This window comes from Acromyrmex echinatior, chromosome 1, assembly GCF_024713525.1.
Source record: "Acromyrmex echinatior isolate Ae372 chromosome 1, ASM2471352v2, whole genome shotgun sequence".
NCBI lineage: Eukaryota > Metazoa > Arthropoda > Insecta > Hymenoptera > Formicidae > Acromyrmex > Acromyrmex echinatior.
The window spans coordinates 10933532-10949022 of record NC_141852.1 but is presented as its reverse complement, the minus strand read 5'-3'; the positions used below and the strand labels follow the sequence as shown (position 1 = coordinate 10949022).

Genomic DNA, 15491 nt, shown 5'->3' with positions numbered 1-15491 from the left:
TGACACCGTTCCTACATGCTGGAACATCGCACCGTCTTTAACGTGAGTAAACAATAAGTCAAGTTCACGACATGAATGGGGCGGACGAGAGATCGTTATCATCAATCCGATTGCCAATACCGGATGTTGCGAATGTCGCGATCAACACCGACCATCTGAGACCCAAGGAACACGTCAAATCAAGAGAAAGTCAAAATGACTTTATTTTGACGTTATGAAAGTCAAAATGATGAATTTTTTTTTAAATTTGACTGTTTACCGACGTTAAGAATCATTTTTCAAGAAAATAAGAGTCATTTTGATTTTTTCTTGACTTTGTATTCTTTGGGGACGTCAAAATGACAAATCGAATAGGATTTTTTGTTGGTACAGTAAAAATTTCGATTGATGCAAGATCAAAAGGTAAATTGCTAAGAAATTTCAATGTAAGCTGGATATTACGGACTAATTTTTCAAACAGTTGTCTCTTCTCGGAAACTGTATCTATTCTAAAAAATTTAAAGTATAAACTCGACAATTAGTTTTTTGTTTTTCTACTGTTTAAATTTCTTTTCTTTGAAAGTCAATCTATGGATAAAAAAATATATTAAGATGGCGACTAAAATTTTTTAATTAATAGCTTATCTACTAACAAGTTTTATCATATACGTAATATTTAACGTTTTAAAGAGTTACACTGTATAGAATTATTAAAATGATTGCACTAATAACTTGATAAGATTACTCTAATCGAGCAATTATTTTATAATATATTGCATTGCTATTAGGAATCGATATATTTAATACTTTATATTTTTCCTGCTCAACATTTTACAATTTTACAACGAAAGTCTCAATTGGGCTCGACAGGTGTCCGTAATATACACAAAACATTTAGTTCGAATTGATGCAAGATCTTGACAGTACCGCGTAATTAGGTGTTATACTTCAAGTGGAAATAATATAATATAAACATAATATAATATAATAATATAAACATACGGAACATATTACTTCCACGTCTTGAAGTATAACACCTAATTGCGCGGAACTGTCAAGATCTTGCATCAATTCGGACTAAATGTTTACGATAGTCGGATGTACGCGGCGAAAATTGGCAATGAATATCGACTCTTTTGCGTCGTTACCGCGCTCGTCGGATCAATCTTGATCTTACGAGAAAACTAAGAATACGTCGTGCGATACATGATTATTACTTTTGCCAATTTTAACGAAGAGTGAAGAATCATGCCTTACATGAATTTATAGGTTTTGTGATCATAATAACATCAGTTTTTTTGTGTTATTTTTTCAGAATTAACTTATTCAAATTAATAATTAGAATGTTAATTTTAAATATAATTTTATGATAGGATTTAATGATCACAAATTGAAAGGTTTAATGTAATAGTGATTTAAAGCTCGGTTGCGCGCAGATCGACACGATCTTAATTAAGATCTAACCTGATGACATCCTTCTTGATGTTAGAATCCGTCTTACGTGAATTTAGAGGAGATTTCGTTATCATAATAATTTCGGTTTGTGCATTATTTATTTAGATTTAACTTGTTTGAATTAATAATTAGAACTATAATTTTTTACATGAAATTTTATGTAACTAGACAAAGACTATCCTTCTTGTTGTTAGAATCTAATCAAAATAGACTCAGGAAAAGAAAATTTCCAACTAATAAATTTAAGCTACTTCATTGAGAGGAATCAATTTTAAAGTTGTCGAAAATGAGTTTGCGCTTTTCTGAAAAGACAGAGTAAACCCTGAAATTGCACATTTCCCTTCTCGAGTTCGAAAAAATCATTCAGACCCTAAATCGTTATGGATATCGCGATTGTTCGCGTAACAAAGGGACAAGTGGCTGAAGTGCAGCGCGCCAGATGTTCGCGGAGGCGCAGACTGCGTGATTTTCAATTGACGACGCCACGGGACTTCCGGCATCATCGCCAAAATTGCGCCGTCTTCTTGGCAGAGTTTCTAGTGCTCGTGACGCGCGTCAGCGAAGTTCCCCGCAGCGAGAACAGCGATTGCATTACTCACCTATCGTTAGCCAAATCGTGTCTCGCGAAGATCGTTGCGGGTTCGACTGTCGAAGAAAAATCTTCGCCCGGCTGCGTTTCACGGTGATATTCGGCGTTATCAGCGATGTCCGGAACCTGGAATCGAGGTCTTTTCTGTACTGTATCCCCGAAGATGCTTTTCTATCGTAATATGGAATTTGTATAACATATATTTTATAGTACGATTTATTCTGTAAGATTTATTGTAATTTATATTTACCAACACTTTTATTTCTTTCCAATTTAATACTTGCGATTTTATATTTTTGTTATATAAGTTCTACGATTTGCGGTAGAAAAGATTGTAAAATTAGGAATACGATAGAAAAAGAATACATTTTTTATACGTGGAATCTCGTTTAAAAAATTAATTCCATCCACTGTTATTAATTAATAATTGACACGGTTCATTATTTTTTCTCGTTAATTAATTATTAAAACAAGAATTAGAACGTTCAAATATTTTTCTAACATTGTAATATTGTGGATTACAAAGAGTCGACTTTTATTAATCTCCCTATCTTCTTGTATTGCAGATTTGTCGGATTTCCGTGCTCGTCGTGTAAGGCAAATCAGACTCGATAATAAAGTGCGTATTAAAGTGCGTTAGATACATGCTACTATATATAGTGCATGTCGTGCACGTGCATTGTCATTTGTCCTCATTGTCTTCAAGTATCCAAAGAACACATAGAAATCAACAAAAATTCAAGATGATTTTATTTTGATTTCTAACATTAATAAACAGACAAATTTTGTAAAAAAAAAAAATCATCATTTTGACTTTCATGACGTCAAAATAAAGTCATTTTGACTTTTTCTTAGTGTGTTCCTTGGGCAGAATAAGTTACGATAATGCAGTCAAAATGACATTAAAAGAGATTAATGATTCGTATTTAACTTGAGTCCTATCTTTGCAGCCTCGCGACAGATTTTTTAAATTTTTTTTTCCACGAAGAAACTCAATTTTAGAAATAACAAATTCGACGATCAAATTTCTTCAACATTAACAACGTTATATATGTCGATAGACTATCTCGATAAACCGTCGCGCTATAAATCCTCGGTGATTTCTGCCAATGTGCGATGTGATGCATGCGTTACGCAATCCTATCACCCTGTCTTTCTCTCTCTCAGTTTCTCTATCTCTGTATCTTTTCGTGTTACGCCATGTAGATGCCGACCGAGTGCATCGCCAACCCGTTGCAACGGGAGCTGGCCGACTCGATAATACGGCTACAGCCGCTCGATGAGATCCGCATCCTCCTCGCATGCGGTGCTAAACCGAACGAGCCGGTGACCCAGGGCCTCAGGCCCCTGCACTATGCCGTATGGCAACGGTACACCGAAGCTGCTCAGCTGTTGCTGGTGCGCGGTGCCGACATCAACGCAACCGACGAGTGCGGCTACTCGGCCCTGCATCTCGCCGCCGAGCACGGCTATCTGGATCTGGTGAAGCTGCTGCTTAAGTATGGCGCCAAGGTGGATCACCGGCAGGATACGGGGGAACTTTTTCCCAGGTGCGACTTTTACGTTGACTGCCACTTTGATCACTGGTGACCGTCGAAACCTTTTAAAATGCTTGTGAAAGATAAATATGGCCTAATCTAAAATTTTAATTTTATTTAAATATCATGTGATTTTATATAATTTTATATGATTTTAAATGACATAAATAGTTGGAGAATAGTGTAAAATAAAAAGTACGCCATTTAACAATTAATAATTTTTACTTTTAATCATATATTATTTTGTATAATATATTTACTAAAATTTTACTGTGATGAAACTCTCCAAGGAACACATAGAGTCTATAAAAAATCAAAATGTCTTAATTTTCATTCCTAACGTCAATAAACAGTTAAATTTTGTAACAAAAAAATCATTTAATTTTCATGACGTCAAAATAAAATTATTTTGAGTTTCTCTTAACTTGGTGTGTTTCTTGAGTCGCTGAGCGATACGTTGATCTTTATTAGCTATGCGTTACTTTGTCAATCTGTTGTATTTTCATGATTATGCCCATTTAGGACCATGTTGTGCGACGAGCCATTGCGTCTGGCTCTGCGAAACCGCCACGTTGAGGTTGCGAGGATCTTGCTTGAAGCTGGCGCTAATCCAAACAAGAGATATTTTTTCGGCTCCGAGATCAACCTAGTGTCGCCCTTGGATCTGGAGTGTATGGAGCTGCTGTTAGCTTTCGGTGCTCATCCGAACACGCGGGATCGTGCCGGGCTAACGCCTCTCATGAAGGCTGCCAGACTACCGCAGGTAAACAGTCGGCGAGATAGAAGACTTGTAACTCGAAGTCGCGAAATCAGTTCAAAGTCACTTAAAAATCATTTTAAAGAGGAAGGAAAAGATCACTATCTAAAGATGTTTTATTTTCTTTTTGTCAAACCTTCTCTAAAGGTACTTTTTAACAAGATAACTGTCCTATAGTATTGAGAATTGATTGAAATGAATCTCGTTTAATCTGGAATACATTTTTATTCATTTTTATTTATAGAAATTGCATGAAGCACATTTCCATGCCTTTCAGTGTAAAAATAATATCAGTTTTTTCTGTGCAACACAACACACACACACACACACACACATCGTGAATACTATTCAATTCAAAATTTTAGGAAATGTTGCAGTTTTTCAATTCCATTTTATTCGATTGAATTTAATTGAATCCAATTGAATCCCATTGAATTTGGATTAAATCCAATTGAATTCAAAAAAGTTTTCGCTATTTAAAATACATTTGGATAAGTAAAATTTCAATCCATTTTAATCAATTCTCATTTATTACATAGGTGTACTCTATGTGACTTAGTATATAATAAAGCGTTACGAGTTTCGCTAATTGTAAATCCAACATTGAAAAATAGCGATCATATTCGAAAAGTAATTAAGAGTAAGGAATTGATAAGAAAGTATTAATTTTATGATTTATTAGTAATTTCGTAGACATGTACATTATATTTAAAGCTCAATAATACTTTATTTTTATTTAAAACTAATTTTTATATTATTGCTCGAGTTTGATTATCAATAGAGATGATAACTGTAGAACAAAATTGTAATTTTGCAGCTATGTAAGATATTATAGCATTACAAATACGTAATAAATGCTATAATATCTTACATATTATTATTATAGTAAGGATATACATTAAGACTCACATCATAAAGCGTTTTTGTCAAAATCTTGCGAGAGAGAAGTACATATTTGCATTATTTTTCTTTTTTTAACCTTTATCTAACTTTCTTTAACTTCTGAAACGTCTACTCATGCATGCTTACGATTACATCGACTATATTTCGACTATACATCGAGATATTTGTTACAAAAAATATACGTAAATTTAAAAAGTGAGTGGATGTGCAGTACTGTTCTACAAAAATTCTTCATCTAAGACTCATTTCATATTTATATTGCTAAAATATAAATTTTATGGTACCTAAAATTAGTGTGATTTAAATATAAGCAGGAATTGACAAAATCTAGCGAATCAATAAAAACTGGCTACCATATGATGACTCTTATTATAGATCTCTCGTCATAAAATCATTGAACTTTTTCTAAATTAATTCTCTAATGTTTGACTTTATAGAAAAAAAATATTTATGAGATTTAGAAAAATTTTTAATTTGAAAAAAATTAATAAATTAAAGTTTAAAAGTAACTAAATTAAGTTACAAATTAATACATTTAAAATTAACTAAGTTAAGTTAAAAATTATTAATTTTTTAACTTTTTTTTTTAACTTTTAACATTTTAACTAGTTACTACTCAACCTTGTCGATATGCTTCTGATATTGGGAAAATGTGAACGTGATTACATGAAAGTTGCACAGTTGCATTGTGAGAAATTTCCAGATCGCCGACATCCGAGTGACGTAAAAATTCGAAATTGTGAATTTAATGTTCGGCAAGGATATTTTGATCAGGATCAACATAAGCAGCCCTCAAGAGAGATTCTCTCTTACAAGATTCTCTCTTGATTACTTAATTAAATTTATTCTCATCGGTCCAATTTCGAATTATAATTATGATAATTGTTTAGAAGAACTGCTTCACATTTTTAATTTTTCATTTACAATGAGTGCAATGAAGATTTAATTATCCTTAATTTATGATTTAATGTAACTACCTACAAACAATAAGTAGATCATAAATGCTATGCCATATTGATTACAATTGCTCTCTCTTCGAAACAATGCGTCACTCAAATTTCTTCAAATTCATAACTATGCTCAACATACAGTAACTATAATTACATGTTATTACGTTTTGCATTTTCGTAAACTCACGGAGAGCTGATTTCTCAATCGTGAATGTCGCAGGGCATTTCTTCGGTGCTTTTGCTGCTGAGTTACGGCGCGGATGTGAACGCGACGGCGGACGCCAGGCACGATTACCGGACGGTGCTGCATTACGCGATTCTCGGCGGCGATCCGGCGGTGATCAATCTGTTGCTTAAGCAAGGCGCTCGGTTGGATCTCGGGCCGGATTATCAGAAACCGACGGCTCTGGATTTGGCCATACTCAAGGGTGACCCGTCGATCGTCGAAATGCTGCTCGAAGCGGGTGAGTCGCGATATCTTGGGCCGATAACGCTGGCATACAGCCGAAATTGCGTGGCATCCGAAGGCCAATTCACGCACGTCCGGTATTAAATCTATCCGCGTCGTACGACTTTTTTTTCCTTGTGATTGACCAGATAGACCTTGCGGTTGTGTCGGCCAAAAACTGTTCTTGACAATCCCTTTAATTTTCATAAGTTTGATCTAGCATTGCACTTGGAAATTATAATTATCTAAATTGATTTATACAAATTTTATCTAAATATTTCAATGTTCTTACAGAAATCTAAATACTGACCAATTTAACATTAGTCAATTTAATAAAAAGGTTTACTGAAAGACAGTAATTAATTACTTATTTTTAATGTTAAATTGTTTCAATTAGTATATTTTTAATTAGTATTTCAAAATATACACATGATTAGATCACATTCATGTCCTGAGCGTTTTTTTCATTTGAAATAATATATACATATAATACTAGTAGAACCAAGAAATTAGTTCTAACAATTAGATACAATTTACAATATTCTACAGCAATACAATACTCTTATCTTTTTCTGTAAGAGTAGTAATAATTTAATTCAACTTTTATTCTCTATATGCGTTGCGTATTCATATTTATGATCTTAAGAAATTCTTTGTTCAATATTATTTCACTGAATTAATATTGTTTAATTGAATGAAGATACAGATGAAGAAAAAAGAATGCATTTTTCATTTGCGATTTTCCAGGCGCGGACGTGAACGCCACTTCGCCGATCATTGGTTCCCCATTACACGTGGCATGCGCGGACAACATCCCGAACCGGCTAGAGATCCTGTGTATGTTGCTGGAACGCGGCGCCGATCCCAACCTGGTGATACGCAGCGACGATGGACCGGCGTTGAGGCCGGTGCTCGCCGAGTACGTCGCTTCTAACGAGAACCCGTCGGTGGAGATAGTAGCGTTGCTGCTGAAATACGGTGCCCGAGTAGTGATCAAGACGCAGTTTCGCGATCCACACGGTATCCTCAATTCCTTGCAGAATACGGCCGATAAGCCGCGGTTGTTACGCGCATTATTGGAAGCGGCGGAAAGCTTTGATCCCTGCATGATACGACGGTCCAGCAGTTTGACGGATGCACAGAAGGCCCTGGTGATGGAGGCGGCTAAAACCCCGCTGCCGTTGACCCATCAAGCGAGATTAATAGTCCGAAAACTCTGCGGTACCAAGCTACCAAAGATCGTCAGGAAACTGCAGCTACCGCAGTCATTGCATCGTTATCTCCTCTATGACTACTATTAGCCGAGAGTTAAAGTTCGAGACATTTGTCGGGAGAGGTGATATTATATGTCGGAGTACTTCCTTGGATTTTCGGTAATTGAGGTTTTTATATTTCATGCTTGAGTTTGGTGCTTGAAAATAATTTTAAGCAGCCTTTAGACGATTAATATTATATAAAAAAATTATAGTCTTAATAAATAAAATTTTTTTTTATTATTTAAACTTATATGAAGAAGGTATTATAAAAGTTTAATTTAATGCTGTTTTCTTTTTCAGAGCTTCAATCTCGTCAAAATTATAAATTTGAGACAAAAAAGATGAGTATTATCTCAATAGAAGCTACATCGGAATCGATAGTATCGAAGTTGAAGTCTATTTTTTAAAGATTGCTGGAGACGTGGAAGATAAAGTATTTGCACAAAGTATGATATTGTGAGTTTACGTCAGTTCAACGAGTACAACGAGGTTGTCGAGGCAATGACCTCTTGTTTCTACTTGCAATTAGTATTCTTCTTTTGTACGATGCATAAAAAGTGATATAAGCTTAGACAATAATACATATATATTTTGCCTGTACTCGTTATGATTCTAGTCACCAAATGTACGTTTTGTATGTATGTTTTTCTCTCTACTTTCTATGTTTGGAAGACTATTTGCGATAAAAGTGCGTTATTTCCATTGCTCAAATGCGTGAACGGCCGAGATTCTGCACTGAAAAAAGTCTAGTAATAATCGATCCTAGATAATAATTATTAAAGCTTTAATGAAATAATTTCAGTCAAATGTGTTCAATTAACATAATCAAAACCAAATATATCTAAATGTTTATTTTACCTTTCTAATTATTCCCGAACGATTGATTACTATTATTATGTTTAGCAATATTTTCTAAATATTGCACTAGTACTGCTAAACAAAATACATTTGGTAGCTATTACTAGACTTTTCTTTCAGTGTGCGTTTTTCGCTAACATTCTCGATCATTCTCGCATCGTCAATCTGGAAATATTACGTAGAGTTACCTCTCAAGGTTGTATACAGCGAAGTTATACTCGTCCCGCATAGCTGAAGAGGATTTCTTTCGACGGTCGCGAAGTGATTGATCTTTTTGTATCTTTGCATATACGATGATATATATGTTTAATGTACAATAAAGAGAAATAAAAGGGAATTCAAATTGGAACGCTAATCCATCTGTACCTGATGAGGACAGCTGTATGCTTGCAAGAGTTGTGCGATTATATGACCCCGCGACGTGCAGAATGTTGGTGCAACAATGATCCATACACCATCACTACTCTCGAAATAGCAGCCTCAATACCGCGACTTGCGTCAAACTTTTGGCAATCGCTTTATTCGTGAGGAAATTCGAGGTTCCTGTACATCTGCATGGGTTTAATGAGTGCGGATGATTCGCGAATGAAAGTCTTTTAAAACACTTCCTCAACTTTTAAAATAATAATAATGTTAACATATAAATAAATATTTAAGATAAATTTGTGTGATAAAATTAATTTAATAAATAGTAAAATCAAATAAAAATAAAAATCATTACGTTAAATAAAGCCCATGAAAGTCAAAAATAAAAATTATTTAATAAAAGAATAAGACGGAAAAGAAATGTTAAATTAAAAAAGTAAAATTGAGCTCAATATCAATATTAATATAATGTTTTGTTTGCAAATTAGTATGTTGATCGTTTCGAAAAAGGTCGAGGCAATTTTCATATTTCGTTTCATATTCAATTCCTTATTGTCTTTTGTGTTTCTGCCTGTTTGGCAATTCCTGAAAGACACAAAGACATTTCGTCTCAATTGATCGCAATACTTCGACATTGAAATGTCTTTGTGTCTTTTAGGAATCGCCAAACAGGCAAAAACACAAAAGATAGTAAGCAATTATGAAAATTGCCCTGACTTTCTTCGAAACGATCAGCATATTAATTTGCAAACAAAGCATTATATTAGTATTGATATATTAGTATTGAACTCAATTTCATTTTTTTAGTTTATATATAATCTACATTAGTAGAAACGGGCGTTATTCGTCTTCACGACGAGTAAGAGAATATAGCCGTGCTTAAAATTGTATCCTATAATTCTAAAGTAATGCGTTAACTGACGTACTGTACACCACTGAATCCTCGGAAAGTACGGGAATTCCATGGCGCTTCTCCAAGCTCATGGTTTGAAATATCCACGAGAAACGACGAAACGATTGTCTCCGCGATTTCTCGTTTTGTGAACGAGCACTTATTCACGACGCAAGATTTCAAATTTAGGCGCAAATAGAAGCAGTAGTCAAAGGTCAAGATCCGCGCGCTCAAAACTTAAATGATTCAGATTCGGGAAAGTGAATGCTTAAAACGAGAATAGTGAAAATATGCGAATAGTGAGAAAGATCATCGCTCTTCTATTTAACAAATAAAATATATAAATTATCAATATATGAATACAAATGTATAAATTTATATAATTATACGATAAAACATTTGTCATGCATGAATATGTACAAATATGTACAAACATACATAAACACGCATAAATATTCATAAACATACAGGGTGATTTTAACATATTTCGTCACCCATGAGCAGGTAGAGTGAACTGAGTCGAAAAGTCCTCTATCATTTTACAATTTTCGCAATAGTTAACAAGATATTAATTACTAAAAATTGCCAAATATTGATCTTGAATAATTTTTTACTCAAATATTATCAACTTTATAGAAAAGCTGCAAGAGACAAAAATTATGTATTTTCTTCTCATAAAGTTCTGAGAATTTTTTCAAAATGTTTTAATACCGTATTTTCTCATGTTAGTAAAAATAAGAAAATGCAGTACTAAAAAGTTGATAAAAAATTCTGAAAAAATTAACGTAATTTAAAATCGTCTTATAAATCTGATCTTAAGATTTCATTCAATTAAATGGATTATATATATAATAGAATTAAAAAATATTAATTTTTATATTGCTGCACACTGTTCGCTTTCGTTAAATTTCAAACATATATTTATTTCATTTTAAGTACAAGAAATGCAAGAAACATCATGTTCAATAATAAAAATTAAAACAGGCCTATATTATCATCATCATGATATCAAAATGATACAGTGGAAGCTTCAAAGTGATTATTAAAAGTCACTTTCGATCAGTCACGATTTGTTTTGACATAATTGTGATCTGTTGTTTTACTTGGGGAAATTAATTGTAGTTAAGGGAAATTATATTGGGCCATCTAAAAAGTATCCGCGGTTTTTTGTCACTAGATGTGTGTTGATGGTCATATATCTAGTGACAAAGTACCGCGGATATTTTTTAGATGACCCAATATAATAAGATAATTAGATTCTTTTTGATCATAAAGAGGATAAAGAGTGATTGACAAAATCAAACCTTATACCGACTGAGCCGCCGCTGTCGCATTGATCGCATTGTGATGTGAGATGTGAGCAATGTGAGCATCATGGCGGCCAGAGTGTTGAGTTTGATCTTGCGTAAAAACGCAGGATTTTTCGGCACTGGCAGGTTGCTGGCGCCGAATAATGTACCAGCAATCACCAATGTGTAAGTCAAATTAATTGCGTTTAAACGTAACGCCTCTGTTATTAATCGCGTATGCGCGTTATATAACGATATAATCTGTTTATGACATGATGGATTCTATCGACAATATATGTTTTGCAGCCAACATCGTAATGCTCATCAATGGAATCCGGACGGGGAATACTTCCAGCAGTTCAACAAACCGATTCTGTACACCACGGAGAAGATCGATTGGACACCGCCGCAGAATGAATCCATGATGCTTGTTCGTCCCATAGTGGAACAAACTATACAAAATATCAAACTTAACTTTGGCCCGCAGCATCCAGCTGCTCACGGTGTCCTCCGGCTGATCCTGGAGTTAGATGGCGAAATCGTGCTCAACGCCGATCCGCATATTGGTCTCCTACACCGTGGCACAGAGAAATTGATCGAGTATAAGACCTACATGCAGGCATTACCTTACTTCGATCGCTTGGATTATGTCTCTATGATGTGCAACGAGCAGTGTTTTTCCTTGGCGATTGAGAAACTGCTGAATATAGACGTGCCTCTGCGCGGAAAGTACATTCGAGGTAAAAGCAATGCGTGATCTTGTTCTGTTGGAATAACATGAAATCTGTTTTTATTCTTTTGTTAGAACTATTTTTTGCTTTCACAAAGAGTATTAAACATATATCTATTTTACTTTAAATTTTTTTTGAAGTGTAAACTAATTATCTACAGAAAATATTTATAAAATATGTTGGAATAAATATACTCTTTTATAAAAGATTCAAATATATATATAGTAAAAAAAGGAGGGGAGGCTTAAATAATTTTAAAATTAAAACAATAAGATATAAGGATGCTAAGAGTCGAGCAAGGTTTTTAATGCTGAATTATTAAAAACAAAATAAGCTAATTCTAACAAACATTTCAGTCCTAATCAGGATATTCTCGATATTAATATGACTTACAATTTCAGTCGATAGATAATATAATTGTCATCACTATAATTAATAATCTGTGATTTAAAACTGTCCAAGTCTGATTTATATTTTACGAACCTGTGATTCAAGGCTCTCTAAATCTGATAGAATTCTCTGCTTGCAGTTCTTTTCGCGGAGATTACGAGGATTCTGAACCACATTATGGGTATTGGAACGCACGCGTTGGACATCGGCGCTCTTACGCCCTTCTTCTGGCTATTCGAGGAGCGAGAGAAGATGATGGAGTTTTATGAGCGTGTGAGTGGCGCCCGTATGCATGCAGCTTATATAAGGCCTGGTGGTGTCTCCTTGGATCTACCATTGGGTCTGATGGATGACATACACGATTGGGCCTCCAAGTACTCTGCACGATTGGACGAGGTAGAAGATCTATTGACAGACAACAGAATCTGGCGGCAGCGCACAGTCAATATCGGTACTGTGACTGCAGAGGACGCACTAAATTGGGGCTTTAGCGGTGTAATGTTACGAGGCTCTGGAATAAAATGGGATCTGAGGAAAGTTGCACCTTACGACGTTTATCACTTAATGGATTTCGACGTTCCGATTGGCACAAACGGCGATTGCTATGACAGGTAGGTCTAGAGACGAGAATTGAATTATTAGGTGTTGGAATTAATTCGTAGCGTTTTTAATGAAAGAATGTTATTTATTTCACATGAGCATTAAAAAATACATTAATGAAAGTACTTCCCATCACTTGTAAAACGCTACGAATTAATTCCAACACCTAATATACAGGGTGGGCCATCTATTGGTACGTTTTTAAAAATGCGATCAAATGAGCATACATTGATATTTTTTATTAATTTTTTTTTTGTTGTGAAGCTAAAAGTATCCGCGTCAAGAATGAAAAACGATTTCGTTCATGTGGCTCCCTCTACTGGCCTTACAGTATGCCATTCGGTCACCCCAATTATTAATGACATTTTGGACTACCTCGGCGCCAATTTCACTCAAAACAGTCGTAATATAATGTCATCCACTAACATCCCTTTCTCACGAACTTTCCTCACCAATTTGCGTATAGCTCCTTCGGTGGGTGCTCTATCACGACCCATATTTCTTTTCAAAATTCGTACAGTTTCGGCGACACAGCACTGACTTTGAAAATAAGTTTTTAAAATTTCAAAACGCTCTTCAAGAGAAAACATGTTGTTTCGTGCCGCGGACGGTATGACTAATAAACTGTCAAAATTTCGGGTCTGTAGCTCGTTCGGTGTTGCCATACGACGAAATTCAAAAACGTACCAATAGATGGCCCACCCTGTATAATTAAAAAAAGGTATTAAAATGTAGGAAAATAAGATTACTAATATCTGTTTCTACAAATGTAGATTAACTTTAATCCAGTTTGATTTATTTTTCATCTTTTTTTAATGTTAAGAGGTCTTCTATAACTCTTAATGACTGTAGTGATATCGTTATATTGTCGTTGTGCAACTTTTTTATTATATACAAAACCTACTAACAATGACAATTTAACGATATCGTTACAATCGTTAAAAATTACAAAATAGTTTCCTAAAAATTAGAAAAAAAAACAAGCTTTAAACAAGTGACCAAAATTAGAAATCAAAAGAAAAAAATTTGGATATTCTAACTGAATATAGATAGTATTATACTTAATGCATTATTCTATATCAGTAATAATACACAAAAAAGTTATCTAAAATCTGAATGAATGAAAAATGACATTATGCAATACATGTAACTCTTAAATATTATTTATAACACATCTTGAAAACTAACGTGGTTATAATTTTAAAACATGTGAAAAGAAGAGCATAAAAAACCACAGCACAAGTTATAGTTTACGATATTTAATTATTATTACATTAATTAAAACATTAAACGTTTCGGCCACAATCTGGCCATCTTCAGTAATTCAATAATATTCTTAAAACGCAAAGTTACATCTAGTTGACATTAAATTCAACAATCGGGTGTTGTAATTAAATAAACGTGTTCTTTTCTATGTGAAGATGCTTCATACAATAATGTTACAACGCCAATTGTCATATCACAAAAAGTGTAGAACAAGAATTTCCAGATTCTAATTTAAAATAAATTTGTATATCATTAATATCTTCTAGTCGGAATATAAAGAAATAGAATCGTTACCTGTTTTACAGCAAAAAAACTAAACGATAAATCTCAAGTACCTCTTTTGCACAATTAGAATTTTGTCGTGACATTATGTGTTGTTATTTGTCATATCATGTATTTTACCACTATTTATATATATGAGTCAACAGTTTAGAAAGTTCTAGAATTATTTATTAAAAGAAAGAGATTATTTATAACATTTGGCGCGATACCTTTTGTTTTCAGATATCTATGCCGTGTCGCGGAGATGCGACAGTCGTTGCGTATTATCCACCAATGCTTGAATGAGATGCCAGAAGGAGAAGTACGATGCGATGACGCTAAGATTGTGCCACCGCGGCGGGAGGAGATGAAGAACAGCATGGAGGCGCTTATCCATCACTTCAAGTTGTTCACTCAAGGTTTCCAAGTGCCACCGGGAGCGACGTACACCGCCATCGAGGCACCGAAGGGCGAGTTCGGCGTTTACCTTGTTAGTGATGGCAGCAGCAAACCGTATCGATGCAAGATCAAAGCGCCAGGCTTCGCTCATTTAGCGTGTCTACAGCACATCGGACCTAAGCACTTCCTCGCCGACATAGTCGCTATCGTTGGCACGCTAGACGTCGTATTCGGCGAAATTGATAGATAATTTCTTAACAATCGATAATTTGTATAGCATAGAAATATAAATTAAAATAAGTTATGTAAAAACCTTTGCATATGTTACAATAGGGATTTACATATATTATAGTAGGTATTTAAGAAGTCGATATATTTGCATGTTATATGCGTCTATTCGTGTAATACCGCGCGTATAATATGACTGCGATGAGTATAAATAAATATTGTATATATCTCGTTGCATGTAATAAAAGGACATGTGATGAATATAATTATTTATGTTGAATGAGAAATGTACTCGCGAATTCTGAATATACGAAATGCTAATGTTACACCTTAAAA

General features: G+C 34.3%; 2 protein-coding genes across 2 annotated transcripts; both read left to right on the top strand.

Annotated features, from left to right (window-relative positions):
• Positions 1-9082, top strand: LOC105146001 (ankyrin repeat and SOCS box protein 16). The gene is given in 8 exon segments (XM_011055976.2): positions 1-42; positions 2590-2604; positions 2607-2642; positions 3230-3573; positions 4084-4324; positions 6392-6635; positions 7367-7992; positions 8176-9082. Coding segments are annotated over 7 exon segments (1461 nt in total). The 5' UTR covers positions 1-15; the 3' UTR covers positions 7921-7992; positions 8176-9082.
• Positions 9083-11311: 2229 nt separating this feature from the next.
• Positions 11312-15491, top strand: ND-49 (NADH dehydrogenase (ubiquinone) 49 kDa subunit). Its single transcript, XM_011055971.2, has 4 exons — positions 11312-11466; positions 11587-12020; positions 12541-13012; positions 14772-15491. Exons 1-4 carry the CDS (start codon positions 11366-11368, stop codon positions 15175-15177), a joined length of 1413 nt encoding a protein of 470 aa, XP_011054273.1. The 5' UTR covers positions 11312-11365; the 3' UTR covers positions 15178-15491.